Source organism: Vipera berus, assembly GCF_964194415.1.
Source record: "Vipera berus genome assembly, chromosome: 3".
NCBI classification, from domain to species: domain Eukaryota; kingdom Metazoa; phylum Chordata; class Lepidosauria; order Squamata; family Viperidae; genus Vipera; species Vipera berus.
Genome location: NC_138204.1, coordinates 1441866 through 1459786, shown reverse-complemented (window position 1 = coordinate 1459786; position 17921 = coordinate 1441866). Strand labels below are relative to the sequence as shown.

Below are 17921 nucleotides of genomic sequence, written 5' to 3'. Positions count from 1 at the left end.
TCAAATTCGCCCGAACAGCTGATCGGCGCTGTTTCGGGCGAAAATCACTCAGCTGAGCCGCGGGCAGCCCGGGAAGGCTGTCTCCGTAGCCGCGCAGCCACCGGAAGTCCCTGTCCAGTCTCTTCTTAAAAACTTCCAGTGTTGGAGCATTCAACACTTCTGGAGGCAGGTTGTTCCGCTGGTTAATTGTTCTAACTGTCAGGAAGTTTCTGCTTAGTTCTAGGTTGCTTCTCTCCTTGATGAGTTTCCATCCGTTGCTTCTTGTCCTGCCTTCGGGCGCTTTGGAGAATAGCTTGACTCTATCTATCTATCTATCTATCTATCTATCTATCTATCTATCTATCTATCTATCTATCTATCTATCTATCTATCTATCTATCTATCTATCTATCTATCTATCTATCTATCCATCCATCCATCCATCCATCCATCCATCCATCCATCCATCCATCCATCCATCTTCTTTTTGTCCCACCTTTATCACTTCATAAGTAACTCAAGGCAGCAATTATACCTCATACTCTTTCCTCATCCTCTGGCTGAGGAATTCTGGGAGTTGAAGTCCACAAGTCTTAAAGTTGCCGAGGTTGAGGACCCCCGGTCAAGAACTTCTCTTTCCGTCCTGCAGATTTTGGGCGAGCCGATGCAGAAGCGTAAACTGGTGGCCGAGCTGACCCTGTCCAACCCCCTCCCCACCGCCCTGACTGACTGCGTCTTCACCATGGAGGGGGCCGGACTGACCGGAGGGCAGAAAATGCAGCGGCTGTAAGTGTGACAACACAAACATGCACACACACACCCGGGTTGTCAGAGGTTCTAGAAGAAACTGCGGTTGGACCTGGGAGACCAGAAAGGGGTCTGTGTGCCTGTGAATGACGGTCTGAGGGCCGTCGGTCCTGCTCGGAGCGGGGGCTGGATTGGATGACCTCAGGGGACCCCCTCCGGATTGAAAAGCCAAGTCGTAAAATCAGAGGCAACTCACGGCTGAACTCCTCTCGCTTGGCAGGGGAAATTCTGGTCCTGGTTCTGGTCATTAAGTTGAGGAACACCTGTATGGGTGGTCCTCGGATATACAACGGCTCGTTTAGTGACCGTTCACAAGTTACAATGGCACATTTCAGACTTACGACCGTGGCAGCTTCCCCGTGGTCACATGATTAAAATTCAGACGCACTGCAACGGACTTGTATTTATGACGGTCACGGCGTCCCTGGGGTGTGTGTGTGTCACGTGATCCCCTTTGGCGACTTTCCAACAAGCAGAATCAATGGGGAAAGCCGGATTCACTTAACGACGGTCTTGTTTCATGACTGCAGTGATTCGCTTACCAACGGTGGGAAGAAAAGTTGTAAAATGGGGCGAAACTTGCTTAACAAATGTCTCACTTAACAACATACACTTTGGGCTCAGTTGTAGTCGTAAGTCGAGGACTCGCTGCATATGAATCGAATAAATTGGAAAGGGCACTGAAGAAATGCAGCAGAGCCCAGGGGAAGGGGGGGATTAACCTCCAGTGCCCTCAGCAAAGGACTGATCCCCTTGGGGGCCAGGAGCCCCTTACTCCAGGGGGAGAAGGGGGCAAAGTCTTTCCTAGGGGGGGTCTGGGCCAAAATCTCAAGTCCCCCCCCCACCCAGAGAATGGGGGGTCTTGGTGGTCTCGGGACAGGAAGGTGCTAGAACCAGCAAAGGCAGATGGTTCTTTCCTTTGGGGTGGCCTCAAATGGCATAAACAAAACAAAAAGCTAAGCTAAAAAAATAAAATAAAGTAAATAAAGTAAATAAAATAAGATAAAATAAAATATAGAATATAAATGAAATGAAATAAATAAAAAAATAAAATAAAATATAGAATATAAAATAAATAAAATAAAACAAAATATAGAATATAAATTGAAATGAAATGAAGTGTAAAAAACAGTAAAATCAAATTATGATTGGCCACGGTCCCGTCAAAATTAATTTAACTTTTCCACACAGTAACCCCTTGACTTATAACCACAGCTGAGCCCCAGATTTCCGCTGCCAAACAAGACATTTTATGACCTTCCTTCCCACAGGTGTTATAAGGGCATCACTGCAGTTCTTAAGTGAGCAGCACGCTCGTTACGTTCATCTGGCTTGCCCCACGGACTTTGCTTGATCAAAAAGTCCCAAAAGGGGAATCATGTGACCCCAGGGGGGCACTGCGACCGTCATAAATATGAACCGGTTGCCAACCGGTTGCCTGAATTTTGATCACGTGACCGCGGGGATGCTGCGACGTTTGGGAAGTGTGAAAAACTTTTTTTCAGTGACGTTGTAACTTTGAACAGTCATTAAATGGACTGTTGTAAGTCGAGGACTAGGTGCATTTGTTGAATTATCAAGCGGCCACTTGGTCGCAGAGAGCTGTCCCATTCCGGAGATAGTAGGGGGGTATCCCAAAGATGCTTTTCCAAGAGAACTGGAATATCTTATTTTTCCTTGAAGAGGTTTCGCTTCTCATCCCAGAAGCTTCCTCAGGTTCTGACTGGATGATGGGGAGTGGAAGGATTTATACTCCTTGCAGACAGCCGGTCCTTTGCCTCCTTTTAGAGAGTCCTTGAGGCCACCTGGAGGCTTACCTGTGTCCTCGGGGTCACCTGAGGGGTGCAAATGGGTGGGGAGCCTTCCTGGAACTGCTGACAGGACCGTGTGGTAGACTGGAGATGGATGATGTCGTATTCCCCCCTCCCCCCCCCCCCCTTGAGACAGGGCTGTTCAGTTTTGACCTAGTTGGCCTCTTTGACCCCTCTTACATCTATAGCAAAATTGAACAGCTCTCTCTCAACACAGGGGGTGGAGACACAACATCACCCATCTCCAGTCTACCCCACAGTCCTTTCAGCAGTTCCAGGAAGGCTCCCCACCCATTTGCAGCACTCAGGTGACCCTGAGGACACAGATAAACCTCCAGGTGGCCTCAAGGACTCCCTAAAAATTGTGGACGCCCCATCATTGGAAGAGACTAGACAATCACCTGTCTGAGATGGTATAGGTTCTCCTACTTGAGCGGGGTGGGTGGGGCTGGACTAGAAGACCTCCAAGGTCCCTTCCAGCTCCTATGCTATTCTATTCTCTTTTGTTCCATTCCATTCTTTCTTCTCATTCTATTCTATTCTATTCTATTCTATTCTATTCTATTCTATTCTATTCTATTCTATTCTATTCTATTCTATTCTATTCTATTCTATTTCTATTCTATTCTATTCTATTTCTATTCTATTTCTATTTCTATTTCTATTCTATTCTATTCTATTCTATTCTATTCTATTCTATTCTCTTTCTATTCTTATCATTATTCTATTCTATTCTATTCTATTCTATTCTATTCTATTCTATTCTATTCTATTCTATTCTATTCTCTTTCTATTCTTTCTCTATTCTATTCTGTTCTATTCTATTCTATCCTTTATTCATACATTCTATTCTATTCTATTCTATTCTATTCTATTCTATTCTATTCTATTCTATTCTATTCTATTCTATTCTATTCTATTCTATTCTATTCTATTCTATTCTATTCTATTCCATTCCATTCCATTCCATTCCATTCCATTCCATTCCATTCCGTATTCTATTCTGTTCTGTTCTGTTCTATTCTGTTCTTCCATTCCAAGAACAAGAAAGTCCAGTTGCCTCTTGAGAAAGCGCCTTTGGGCCACCCACGTCCTGGATGACAGAGAGTCTCCATAGACATTTAGGAGGAGGGGTGTTGGGGACACAGCAGGGAAGCACCCAAAAACTGAGGCGGGTCCCCTGCTTGACCTGTGCTTTTGCCTCCTGCTGCAGGGAAGCCCCCGTTGAGCCTGGGGAGGAAGCCAAAGCCATGGTGGACTTCGTGCCCCAACAATTCGGCCTGCGGAAGCTGGTGGTGGATTTTGAGAGCAACAAGCTGAAGGCGGTGAAGGGCTACCGGAACGTTATCATCGCCCCCCTGCGCAAATAGAGCCAGAAATCTCCCCCAGTTGAAAAGCCAAACAAGTCCAGGAGCCCCCCCCCCGCCCAGATGCCGTGTGTATGTGTGTGTGTGTGTGTGTGTGTGTGTGTGTGTGTGTGTGTGTGTCTTTCTACCTGCACCCCCAGCTACACCCGCCTTCCAGATGCTTCTGTGCTCTTGCCATCACCAAAGACCGGCCCCATCCCACAGCTGGTTGGAGGGCACCCCAAATCCTAGAGCTGACGTGGCTGCAATTGGGGAGGGGGTGGCAGCCCTTGACTCGGGATGTGTGCACGCGGGAGAACCACCCCTTTACAATGTGACTTCTGGGGGTCTTCCGCCCTGCCAGAGGTCCCACACACACACACACACACACACACACACACACACACCCCTCATTCCCACTTTGTGGGTCCTTTCGATCCTACCAGGATGTTTGCCATCCATTCTGGTTGCCCTGGATGGTCAGGCTGAAGGAAAGGGATTATCTTCGGGCAGGGGCTGTCCACTGTTGGCTGCTTTAAAAGACCAGTGGACTTCAACTTTAAGACTGGTGGACTTCAACTCCCAGAATTCCCCAGCCAGCTTTGCTGGCTGGGGAATTCTGGGAGTTGAAGTCCACAGGGCTGAAAGTTGCCAAGGCTGCAGGCTCCTCTTTAGGGAAGTCCTCTCTAACTGCCCTCCCAATCATTGATGGCCTTTGAAAGCCTCCTGAGAAGGGCACAGAGGAGAGCATCTGCTTCCCCCATCCTGATGTCCCACCAGATGTCAGAAGCATCCAGAATGAAAAGATCTCATGTTTCTATGGCGTGGCAGCCCATAGAAACAAGGGTGAGGTCGGTTGGGGAGAACAAATCAGCCGCCCCTATTGCCCCAGCGAGTTTTGGCTTCGATGGCACACTCCTGGCATGAAAGATCTCCACCGTTGCTTGCATGACTCCATAGTCCCTAAGGCACTCTGCTTGCTTATTGTTTATAGGGCCGTTGGCTCTGCAGGGCCTGTCTTTTCTCAGAGCGTGGGACCCCTGGCTTTCCTGCTGGACCCCCTATGGATTTTTTCCCACGAGGACCTGATGGCTGATCTCTGATAGGCCCTCAAGGACCCTTCCACGAAGCACCAGCGTTTGGACTCTCTGCAGGCTACATTCCCCGAAGCAAACCCTGGGCTAATCAGGGTTTCTCAACCTTGGCCACTGGAAGACGGGTGGACTTCAACTCCCAGCATTCCAAGCCAGCATAATTCTGGGAGTTGAAGTCCACCCGTCTTCAACTAGCCAAGTTGGACAAACGCTGAGTTAGAAAGATAGCAAGATCTCAAGAATGGCATTTGACGGGCGACTTCCACCCCTTACTTGGAAGAAGAGAAGAAATGTCTTGATTGTTGACATCTTGTGTCTCCTGGGGGGGGGAGGAGGGTGGTCCTTCAGCCCTTGGGAAGGGCCTACAGGAATTGTGGATCTGAGCAGGGAAAGAAGAGGACTGGGAAGCAGAACGTCAATTAACCATGGCTGGAGAGCATCTAGACCTTCTCCAAACTGACTACCAAAAAGAGTTTTTGAAAGAAGGGAGGTCTTACAGGGTCCGTCCCCTGCTGGGACTCCTCACTAAGACCCTTGAAGGGGGGTTCCCTTCTGCAAAGCACCAGATACGATCAAAAGACAGCAAAACCATGGAGGCGACAGGAGCGTGCCTTCAAAGAGAAGCCAGCATCAAATTGTGACAGTTGGTCAGACCCTGCCTTGACTACTTTCAGACCCAAAAAGGGGCTTTTTCCAGGAGGCAACTGGACTTTCTTGTTTTTCCTTTGAAGATGTTTCACTTCTCATCCCAGAAGCTTCTTCAGATCTGACTGGAGGTGGCGGGATGGAAGGACCCAGGGCAGAAAACATCCTGCAGCCAAGACGGCTCCACACCCATTTGCACCCCTCAGGTGACCCCGAGGACACAGATAAACCTCCAAGTGGCCTCAACGACTCCTATCTAAAAGGAGGCAAATGACCAGCTGTCTGCAAGGAGTATAAATCCTTCCCTTCCCCACCATCCAGTCAGAACCTGAAGAAGCTTCTGGGATGAGAAGTGAAACGTCTTCAAAGAAAAACAAGAAAGTCCAGTTGCTTCTTGAAAAAGCCCCGTTGGCCTGGATGACTGAGAATCTCCGTAGACGACTATCTTCAGAGTTTTTCCCAGAGAACATCTTGAAGATGAGTGGACTTCGACTCCCAGAATTCCCCCTGGAGCCTCAGCAGCCCACATCCCCTGAAGCAACCTAGTTAGAGCAGTCTTTCTCCACTTGGGCCAATGGCAACTTGAGGATGGGTGGGGTTCAACGTCCAGCATTCCGCTTCCAGCAAATCCTGGGAGCGGAACTCCACTCATCAAGTGACCAAGTTTGTAAGAACGTTGGGTTTGGAGAGAGAGCAAGATCTAGTGTACTCCAGTGGCTCTCTGCTGCCAACAGCCATGCCGGATGGGGAACATGGAACAGGAGAAGGCAATGGAAAAGGGGTAGAGATGTGGAGAGAAAGGTATCTGCCTGCACACTCCCAACCCATTTCTGGACAAGACCAGGCCGGCTTTTGGGGGGAGCTGGTAGTCACTTGCCTAAGGTGTGGCTTACCGCAAATGCCAGCTGTTTGGGCTCCTGTGCTTTTCCAGTGGTGTTACTGCTTCTGAGTCAGCCCAGCATGCTTTTGCTCCCTTATCAAGGAAGGTGATTGGCAACTGTTCAGGAAACACCCAGAGATGGGCAAGACAAGCACAAATGATGGATGGATATATGAATAGATAAGCCAAGGAGGTTAAAGAAGGGTGGCCAACTAAGAAGGACCAGTTTGGAGGGTCCAGACCAGCCTTTTCCAGTTGTGGTGGTCTACAGGATGAGTAGAAGAAGTCAGGAACAGTTGCCGGACTAAGAAGGGTCAGTTGAGAAGGTCCAGACCAGTCTTTTCCAGCTCTGGTGGTCAACAGAATGAGTAGAAGGTTAGGAACAGTTGGCCAACTAAGAACGACCAGTTGAGAAGGTCCAGACCAGTCTTTTCCTGCTCTGGTGGTCAACAGAATGAGTAGAAGTTTAGGAACAGTTGGCCAACTAAGAACGACCAGTTGAGAAGGTCCAGACCAGTCTTTTCCAGCTCTGGTGGTCAACAGAATGAGTAGAAGGTTAGGAACAGTTGGTCAACTGGGAAGGACCAGTTGAGAAGGTCCAGACCAGTCTTTTCCAGCTCTGGTGGTCAACAGAATGAGTAGAAGGTTAGGAACAGTTGGTCAACTGGGAAGGACCAGTTGAGAAGGTCCAGACCAGTCTTTTCCAGCTCTGGTGGTCAACAGAATGAGTAGAAGGTTAGGAACAGTTGGCCAACTAAGAAGGACCAGTTGAGAAGGTCCAGGCCAGCTTTTTCCAGCTGTGGTGGTCTACAGGGTGATTAGAAGAAGTCAGAAACATTTGGCTGACTAAGAAGGGCCAGTTGAGAAGGTCCAGAGCAGCCTTTTCCAGCTCTGGTGGTCTACAGGATGAGTAGAAGAGGTCAGGGATAGTTGGCTGACCAGTTGAGAAGATCCAGACCAGCCTTTTCCAGTGAGGTGGTCTTTAGCCATCCTTATTAGCTGGAACGGGGGAGAATGGGCCCAGCCCAAGCCACCTGGATTGTATCAACTGAGGGGTGAGCCTCTGTGTCTCCACCTCCTCTGGGTTTCCAGGAACATGATGTCCCCTCAGTCTTGGTGGTTGGTCAAGCCCAACCACGCTACCTTTTGACCCAAACTCTGGTGCTTTTTGCAGCGCTAACTTGGCCAGAAGCACTGCTTTCCAAGTCCCTTGGCCGCTGTCCAGTCACGCCCTGCTTCAAACGTATTTGCACAGAGCTTCCCCAAGAGCACTTAGTGAGACGAGAGACAGATATGGTTTATAAGCCATCAAACGTTTCCTAACCTTGTAAGATGTTTACTCACGTTGCAATCCTTCTGGGGCTAATCTCTTTCACAAATGACCGGGTGGGAATTTATTTTGCAATCACTCAATAAAAAGTTTATTTTTCACCTTGCAATTGTTTAGGTTTCTTTTGTTCAGCCAACATTTCAATGGCTCTCTGCTGCCAACAGCTGTGCTGGGTGGGGATTCTGGGCACCGTCATCCAGCGGCCCTATCAATGAGACTTCCTGATTGTTTTCAAGGGCAGCTCCGTGGAGATCATTCTGCAGCAATCTAGTTAACCATGGCTCCTCTGAATTGTAGTTCTAGAAGAGAATATTTGTGGCTCGGGGTTGGATTGTGAAGGTCCTTGGTGCTCTCTGAGCTAGGAAGAGGACTGTGGGGTCCTTGGTGCTCTCTGAGCTGGGTGGTTTCCTTGCAGACATTTCATGACCCAACTAGGGAACATCATCAGGGCTAGAAGGGAGGAGGAGGAGGAGGAGGAGGAGGAGGAGGAAGAGGACGACGATGATGACAACGACGACTATGGGGTTCCTGGTGCTCTCTGAGCTTGGTGGTTTTCTTGCAGATGCTTCATTATCCAACTATGTAACATCTTCCGTGCTAGAAGGGAGGGGGGTTTGCAGAGTGGAGCAGAAGAAAGAGGAGGAGGAGAAGGATGTTGACAAGGACTGTGGGATCCTCGGTGCTCTCTGAGCTTTGTTGTTTTCTTGGAGACGTTTGATAACCCATCTGGCTAACATCATCAATGCTAGAGGGAATGAGGTTTGGAGGGCGGGGGGAAGGAAAACTGTGGGCTCCTCGGCGCTCTCTGAGCCAGGCTGAAGACATTTCATGACCCAACTAGGTGACATCTTGCACCTAGGTGACTAGGTGACATCTTGAAAGGTTGCAATATCTTCAAGAAAACCACCAAGCTCAGAGAGTCCCAAGGACCATGCAGTCCTCCTCCCCCTCCTCGCAACCCCCCTTCCCTTCTAATTTTGATGGTGTTCCCTAGTCTGGCAATGAAACGTCTGCAAGAAATCATCCAAGGCCAGAGGGCACCGAGGACCCCACAGTCCTCCTCCTCTTCCTCCACTCCGTTCTCGTGCTGGTGATGTTACCTAGTTGGGTCACGAAACGTCTGCAAGAAAACAACCCAGCTCAGAGAGCCCCCCAAACTCCCCATTGATAGCTTTATTTTTATTTATTTATTTGTTTGTTTGTTTTGATTTATATACCGCCCTTTTCCTGAGGGACTCAGGGCAGTTTGCAGGGCAAAGTAAAACAGTACAATGTACAGATTAAAATAAAATAAAATTAATAGCTGCAAAAGAGTTTAAAATTTAAAATTTACAACCTTAAAACCCCTCAGTCCAGGCCGGCTAACTCAAATAGCCAGGTTTTTAGGTCCCGGCGAAAAGAGCTTTGCCCTTCTGGATGCATTTGACCTAGAAGACGCAGAGAGTAAATACTAAACCTGGGTGGGCTTTTCCTAACCTGATATTTAATTCAGTTTAGCCATGGTTGGTTGGTTGGCCTGGATGCAGCCGGTCTTCCCATTGTTCTTCTTTTAATCAAGGTTGTATCCCCACACCTGGAATACTGCAGCCAATTTTGCTCACCATATCACAACAAAGATGTTGAGAAAAGGACTAGGGGTGACATGATAGCAGCCTTCCAGTATCTCAGGGGCTGCCCCAAAGAAGAGGGAGTCAAGCTATCCTCCAAAGCGCCTGAAGGCAGGAGAAGAAGCAACGGATGGAAACTAGTCAAGGAGAGAAGCAACCTGGAACTAAGGAGAAACTTCCTGACAGTTAGGACAATTAACCAGTGGAACAACCTGCCTCCAGAGGTGGTGAATGCTCCAACACTAGAAGTTTTGAAGAAGAGACTGGACAGCCATTTGTCTGAAATGGTATAGGGTTTCCTGCCTGAGCAGGGGGTTGGACTAGATGACCTCCAAGGTCCCTTCCAACTTTATTATTATTATTATTATTATTATTATTATTTATTATTATTATTATTATTATTATTATTATTATTATTATTATTATTGTTGTTGTTGTTGTTGTTGTTGTTGTTGTTGTTGTTGTTTGGAAAAAGTTCAGAGAAGAGCAACTAAGATGATCTGAGGCCTGGAGACTGAAACATACGAAGAACGGCTGCAGGATTTGAGTTTGGCCAGTCTAAAGAAAAGAAGAAATAGGGGAGACATGATAGCAGAGTTCCAGTATTTGAGGGGCTGCCACAAAGAAGAGGGGGGGGGTGTCACCAGAGCACCGGAGGGCAGGACGAGAAACGACGTTTGGAAACTGACCAAGGAGAGAAGCAACCTGGAATTAAGGAGAAACTTCCTGACGGGGAGGACAATCCGCCAGGGGAACCGCTTGCTTCCGAATGTTATGGGGGCTCCGTCCCTGGAGGCTTCCGAGAAGAGACTGGGCAGCCCTTTGTCTGGCATGGTGGAGGGTCCCCTGCCCGACCAGAAGGGGGCTGGACTCTCACTGTTGGGCCATCCAGTTCTCCTTGCCAGAACCCTTCCGAGGGAGGTAAAATGAGGAGCCAGATTGTTGGGGGCAATAAGCTGACTTTGTAATAATGCCGCTTGGGGGTGTGTGTGAAAGCCCTAATAAGCAGGCATATACATAGAATGAAGGCTACTGCTAAGCTTGTAAGCCGCCCTGAGTCTTCGGAGAAGGGCGGGATATAAATGGAATTAAAATAAATAAATAAATAAATCCTGACAAGTCCGTCCATCAACTCTCCTGCTGGTCACTTTCGCCAGCTGGTGCAGAAAACTGGCAGGGGCCTCCTTGGGCTCTCCGTTTCACCCCCCCATACCGTACATTCCCCCCTCCTGATGCCCCCTTTTCCCTTCCTGTTCTCCCTCTCTCTCCCCCTCCTCCCTCTTTCACTTTCTCTCCTCCTCCCTTTCTCTCTCCCAATCTTCACTTTCTCTCCCTCTTCCTTCCCTTTTTCTTCTTTCCTCCTTCCTTCCCATCCCCCTCCCTCCCTCCTTTTTCTCTTTCTTTCTCTTTCTTTCTCTTTCTTTCTTTCTTTTTTTCTTTTTCTTTTTCATTTCTTTTTCTTTCTTTTTTCTCTTTCTTTTTCTTTCTTTCTCTTTTTTTCTTTATTTCTCTTCCTTTTTCTCTTTCTTTTTCTTTCTTTTTCTTTTTCTCTTTTTCTTTCTTTCTTTCTTTCTCCCCCTCCCTCCGTTTCTCTTTCTCTCTCTTCCTCTCCTCCCTCCCCCTCTCTTTCTTTCTCCCCCTCTTTCCTTCTTGCTTTCTCTCTCTTTCTTTTCCTCTCCCTTGCTGCTTCTCTTATCTGAAACGCAGCTGGCTGCGGTTTCAAAACTCAGAGGAGCCGTTGGCCTGGCTCCTATCTATCCAGCTGGAAGGAGAAGCTGCACACCCCTCCTCAGATAAAGAGGGTTAATTTAGCACTCCTATCTTTGCCGGGAAGCTTTTAAAAAAAAAAGGTTGCCATTTAAAAATCAAAAGTGCAAATTCCGGCACAGTCAACCAGGAGCAAACGGGTAGGAAGAGTTCAGGTTGACTTGTAGCCTCTTTATCCAGGCTTTGAGCCTGGGGTCCCCCTGGGGAACATGCGGGGGGGGGCATTTGGCTGTGAGAAAGAAGTTGCTGGTGGGGGCTGGCTGACAGTCCTTCAAAGGGAGTTGACCACTGCCTTGGTCATTGCTTCTCTGGCCCAGGCCAATCCCCCACTTGCAGGTTGTCCTCTCTGGCCGCATCAGAAGAGGGGGAGGCTTCACCTGGCCAGATGAGCAGGCAGTCCTTTGCGCCCCCTGCTCCCCTAATAATAATAATAATAAATAATAATAATAATAATAATAATAAATAATAAATAATAATAATAATAATAATAATAATAATAATAATAATAATAATAATAAAGTTGGAAGGGACCTTGGAGGTCATCTAGTCCAACCCCCTGCTCAGGCAGGAAACCCTATCCCATTTCAGACAAATGGCTGTCCAGTCTCTTCTTAAACACTTCCAGTGTTGGAGCATTCACCACTTCTGGAGGCAGGTTGTTCCACTGGTTGATTGTTCTAACTGTCAGGAAGTTTCTCCTTAGTTCCAGGCTGCTTCTCTCCTTGACGAGTTTCCCTCCTTTGCTTCTCCTCCTGCCTTCAGGTGCTTTGGAGAAGAGCTTGACTCCCTCTTCTTTGGGGCAGACCCTGAGATACTGGAAGGCTGCTATCATGTCACCCCTCACCCTTCTCTTCATTAAACTACACATACCCAATTCCAGCAACCGTTCCCTATAAGTTTTAGCCTCCAATCCCCCTGATCATCTTTGTTGCTCTTCTCTGTACTCTTTCTAGAGTCTCGACATCTTTTTTACATCGTGGTGACCAAAACTGGATGCAGTATTCCAGGTGTGGCCTTACCAAAGCATTGTAAAGTATTAGTACTTCACTTGATCTTGATTCTATCCCTCTATTGATGCAGCCTAGCACTGTGTTGGCATTTTTGGCAGCTGCAGCACACTGCTGGTATATATTTAAATGATTGTCTACTAGGACTCCGAGATCCCTCTCACAGTTACTACTATTGAGCAAGGTATACTATACCTATACTATACCTGTGCATTTGATTTTTCCTGCCTAAATGTAGAACCTTACTTTTTTCACCATTGAATTTTATTTCGTTAGATAGTGCCCAGTGTTCGAATCTGTCCACTTACACCCATCAGTCGAGACAGCAGTTCACATCTGGAGGGCTCACCCGTGTCCCATTGCAGCGACTGAATTCAGACGTCCACACCAGAGGCTGAGTTTCTGGCCGTGACTCTTCCTCGGTTTGTCTTTGGGGAGCCTGTCTAAAGAGACTGGTGTAAAATAGGTGAATGTGGTGGAGTGGTGGATGCTGAGCTTGGCTGTTTCTTGCAGATGTTTCATGACCCAACTAGGGAACATCATCAGGGCTAGAAGGGAGGAGGAGGAGGAAGAAGAAGAAGAAGAAGAGGAGGAGGAGGATGGCTGTGGGGTCCTTGGTGCTCTCTGAGCTTGGCTGTTTTCTTGCAGACGTTTCGTGACCCAACCAGGGAACATCATCAGTGCTAGAAGGGAGGATGGTTTGCTGAGAGGAGGAGGAGGAGGAGGAGGAGGAGGAGGAGGAGGAGGAGGAGGAGGACTGTGAGACCTTTGGTGCACTCTGAACTGGACTGTTTTCTTGCAGATGTTTCATCACCCAACTAGGGAACATCATCAGGGCTAGAAGGGAGGGGGATTTGCAGAGGGGAGGAGGAGGAGGAGGAGAGGAGGAGGAGGAGGAGGAGGAGGAGGAGAGGACGACTGTGGGGTCCTTGGTGCTCCCTGAGCTGGATTGTTTCCTTGCAGATGTTTCATCTTCCAACTAGGAAACGTCATCAGGTCTACTAGTCCTCCTCCTCCTCCTTTCTGCAAAACCTCTCCTCCTAGTACTGATGTTGCCCAGCTGGGTCATGACATGTCTGCAAGAAAGAAACCAGAGAGCACGAAGGACCTCACCGTCCTCCTCCTCCTCCCCCCTCCCTCCCTTCTAATCTGCAACCAGGGCACCAAGGACCTCGCACTTCAACGCGACCGACAAATATTCCCCCCTTTTGGTCTCTATTTATGCTCCTTTTGCTTTGGGAGAGTGCCTGAAGTTCTGTGCTGGGTCAGCCTGACCTTCCCCCCCCCCTCTATCTCCCCCACTGCCTCCCCATAAATAATCCTGATGTTCTTCTTCAGCCCATCACACCTCCTTGCCATCGGATCTCCTCCTCCTCCTCCTCCTCCTCGTTGGATGCTGGGTGGCCCCGCTTCTGTCTTCCCTCTTCAAAGGCCCCCCCGGGGGGGGGGGCAGCAAGCCCCACTGGGCAGCCTTTCCTGGACTCACCAGCTTGCCTGGTCCACTTCCCTCTCATGCTTTTCAGCCTACGGGGAAGGCCACCACCAGCCCCATATTTGGAGAAGCAGAAAGGAACTAGAATAACACAGGTGGAAGCGACCTGAGTGGGTCTTCCAGTCTAACCCACTGCCCAAGCAGGAAGCCCCTATACCAGGGGTAGGCAACCTCGGCTCCTTTAGGACTCATGGACTTCAACTCCCAGAATTCCTCAGCCAGCTCAGGAATTCTGGGAGTTGAAGTCCATGAGTCATAAAGGAGCCGAGGTTGCCTACCCCTGCCCTAGACCATTTCAGACCAATGGCCGTCCAGTCTCTTCTTTAAAACTTCCAGTGATGAAGCACCCACAACTTCTGGAGGTGAGCAGTTCCACTGGTGAATTGACCTGACTGTCAGGAAATTCCTCCTTAGTTCCTTAGTTCCAGGCTGCTTCTTTCCTTGATGAGTTCCCATCCGTTGCTTCTTTGTGGTAACCCCTCAAATATAGGAAGATGGTTATCCTCCCCCCCCCCCTCTCTCTCTCTCTCTCTCTCTCTCACACACACACACACACACACACACACACACACACAAAGCCATTTAACACATCCCAAATTGTGGCTACACCATGCAGAGAGAGGGTGACGTGGACCGGACCGGCAGAGACCAGCAGGCTCCACTTGTGCCAACTGGATCTGGCCCTGAGCTGCAGGGACAAAGAGGTGACAAAAGTTTTCTGCATCTCACTTTGGAAGGGAAAAGAAATAAAATAGTTGCAAGCCGGAGCAAGAGTGGAAACACACACACAAAAAACTGAGGTTCAATTCTTCGTGCAACTGATTAGCTGGCTGGGTCAACTTTGCTGGAAAAGTGTGTGTGTGTGTGTGTGTGTGTGTGTGTGTGTGTGTGGAGGGTGGCACATTTATTCTGGCCATCCAAGGTGCTGGAAGGAGGATGACAGCTGCCAGTTGCAAAGCCAGTGACAGACACCTTGACTGTGGCATGGAAGGAGCGTGCCACTGTCGTGAGCCCAGGATTCGCTGAACAACTGCAGTGATTTGCTTAACCGTGGCAAAAACGGTCATAAAATGGGATGCAACTCACTTAGCGACTGCCTGTTGGGCTCGGTTGGGATGAGGAGGAGGAGGAGGAGAACACCTCTGGGGCCCTTGGTGCACTCTCAGCTGGCTTGTTTCCTTGCAGACGTTTCATGACCCAACTAGGGAACCTCATCAGTGCTAGAAGGGAGGAGGAGGAGGAGGAGGAGGAGGAGGAGGAGGAGGAGGAGAGGGAGAGCTGTGGGGTCCTTGGTGCTCTCTTAGCTTCGTTGTTTTTATGCAGACGTTTCATGACCCAACTAGGGAACATCATCAGTGCTAGAAAGGGGGAGGAGGAGGAGGAAGAGGAGGAGGAGGAGGAGGAGGAGGAGGAGAGTTGGGATCCTTGGTGCTCTCTGAGCTTGTTTTTTGCAGACGTTTCATGACCCAACTAGGGAACCTCATCAGTGCTAGAAGGGAGGAGGAGGAGGAGGAGGAGGAGGAGGAGAGGGAGAGCTGTGGGGTCCTTGGTGCTCTCTTAGCTTCGTTGTTTTTATGCAGACGTTTCATGACCCAACTAGGGAACATCATCAGTGCTAGAAAGGGGGAGGAGGAGGAGGAAGAGGAGGAGGAGGAGGAGGAGGAGGAGGAGGAGGAGAGTTGGGATCCTTGGTGCTCTCTGAGCTTGTTTTTTGCAGACGTTTCATGACCCAACTAGGGAACCTCATCAGTGCTAGAAGGGAGGAGGAGGAGGAGGAGGAGGAGGAGGAGGAGGAGGAGGAGGAGGAGGAGGAGAGGGAGAGCTGTGGGGTCCTTGGTGCTCTCTTAGCTTCGTTGTTTTTATGCAGACGTTTCATGACCCAACTAGGGAACATCATCAGTGCTAGAAAGGGGGAGGAGGAGGAGGAAGAGGAGGAGGAGGAGGAGAGTTGGGATCCTTGGTGCTCTCTGAGCTTGTTTTTTGCAGACGTTTCATGACCCAACTAGGGAACCTCATCAGTGCTAGAAGGGAGGAGGAGGAGGAGGAGGAGGAGGAGGAGAGTTGGGATCCTTGGTGCTCTCTGAGCTTGTTTTTTGCAGACGTTTCATGACCCAACTAGGGAACATCATCAGTGCTAGTGACACTAGCACTGAAGTTACCTACCATAGTTTGGGTCACGAAATGTGTGCAAGAGAACAACCAAGCTCAGAGAGCACCAAGGACCCCACTGTATTCCTCCTCCTCCATGGACCCCCCCCTCCCTTCCAGCAGATGATGCTCCCTAGTTGGCTAATAAAACCTGTGCAAGGAAAGGACTCAGCTCAGAGAGCAACAAGGACACACACACACACACACAGAGTTCTAGCCTGACCTACAAATATTCTCCTTTGGGGAGTTGGCTGGGTTTGCTCCACAAAGCCACGAACGGGGTGTCCAAGCCACAGTGGCTTGGCTGCAAACAACATGGTCAGCCACGAGTATTTTCGCACAACCCTTTTGTGTCCCAGCAGCCACAAAGGGGTGGGGGGGTTGGCCAAGCAAGGCCCCGGATTCTTAAGAGTTCTGGATTGAAACGCGCAGCTAATCGCTGACCAAACCGGTTTTAGTTGGGTTCTGAACTCTCGTTTTTTTAATCTGTGCTTTTATCCATGTGTTTATACTGTTTTATTACACTATTATAAACCAACCAGAGCCCGAGACCTAGAAAGTTAATAAATATGGAGATTATATGTCACCCAGAGTCCTCCTGTGAGGAAGATGGGCAGTTTTGAAAAAAATAATAATAATAATAATAATAATAATAATAATAATAATAATAATAATAATAATAATAATAATAATAATAATAATAATAATAATAATAATAATAATAATAATAATAATAATAATAAAAAAGTTGGAAGGGACCTTGGAGGTCTTCTAGTCCAGGGCTTTTCAACCTTTTCACCCATTGTACCATTTTTAGGATATGGCAACATCCGAGCACCACCAGTCACCTAGCAAGGTGTCAAAAACTAGATGATCAAAAAAAAAAAAAAGGGAAAAAGTGATGAAGTACTGGGAGTCCTCGACTTACAACAGTTCGCTTAGTGACTGCTCGAAGTTGCAATGGCACTGAATAAAGTGCCCCCCCCGAGCCACAGCCGAGCAAGACGCCTGCCTGCCCGCCCGGCGGTGCTCTTCCTCCTGTCCGAGGTTTTCACTGTTCTGAGCATTTCTGTTGAGGATTGGCAGTGGGGGTGGGGTGGGGTGGGGGGTGTTTGGTTTTTATTCCCCCCCCCCCACTGCTGGGTGGTTGCAGCAGGTTTTGGTCCCTTCACATGACGCTGGGACACTGTGACCATCATAAATATGAATCGGTTGCCAAGCGTCTGAATGTAGATCACAAGACCCTGGAGATGCTGCAACTTTCCAGCTGATCGGCTCTTCTTCTGGGCTCAGAAGCGCCAGGATCAGCGCCGAGCTCCAGCTGGATCCTGGCGCTGATCCTGGCACTTCCGCTGAGCCCTGACAGCCCTGCAGCTCCAGCCGTCTCTCGCTCAGGCTTGGGCGGTGCTGCCACCGGTTCAGCTCATTCCCCTCCCCCGCTACCCCTTTCCTAGGATGGTCGCGTACCACCTGCCAGGTGCCAATGTACCACGGGTGGTACGGGTACCACTGGTTGAAAAACCCTGCTCTAGTCCAACCGCCTGCTCAGGCAGGAAACCCTTAGGGAAGCACAGAATGACTAACTGAACAACTGCAGGCCTTCACTTAGCAACGGCAGCAAGGTGGCAAAATGGGGCAAAACTCACTCAACAAATGCCTTGCTTAGCAACATAAGTGGTCGTAAGTAGAGGATTACCTGCCAGGATAAGAAAACAAGAGTGATGAAATAAATGTGGGGTGCGAGGAAAAAGAGCTCTGGGAGGGCAGAGAGAACGGCCATTGAGTTAATCACCCGCCTCACTTAATGACTGCAATGACTTACGGCGATAGTGGCTAAGGGTCCTTGATGGTCGTAACTCAAGGACTACCTGAACTGGCCCACTGGTGTAAATGCTCTCAGTATAAGGCCATCCAAAGGCTGAGTTTCAAAGTTTAGATGAAAGATGTCCAACTTTGGCAACTTGTGGACTTCAACTCCCAGAATTCCCCAGCCAGCCACACCTGGGTT

The 17921-nt window shown here is 48.8% G+C and overlaps 1 protein-coding gene across 4 annotated transcripts in view; it reads left to right on the top strand.

Moving 5' to 3' along the window:
* TGM2 (transglutaminase 2) overlaps positions 1 to 7997 on the top strand; it is a 73010-nt gene extending 65013 nt beyond the window's left edge. For all 4 annotated transcript variants that reach the window (XM_081323746.1, XM_081323747.1, XM_081323748.1 and 1 more), the window contains exons 12-13: positions 629 to 765; positions 3811 to 7997. In XM_081323746.1, the coding sequence (XP_081179872.1) occupies positions 629 to 765; positions 3811 to 3967 (294 nt within the window). In that variant the 3' untranslated portion in view covers positions 3968 to 7997. The remainder of the gene's footprint in view (positions 1 to 628; positions 766 to 3810) is intronic.
* Positions 7998 to 17921: the final 9924 nt, after the last annotated feature.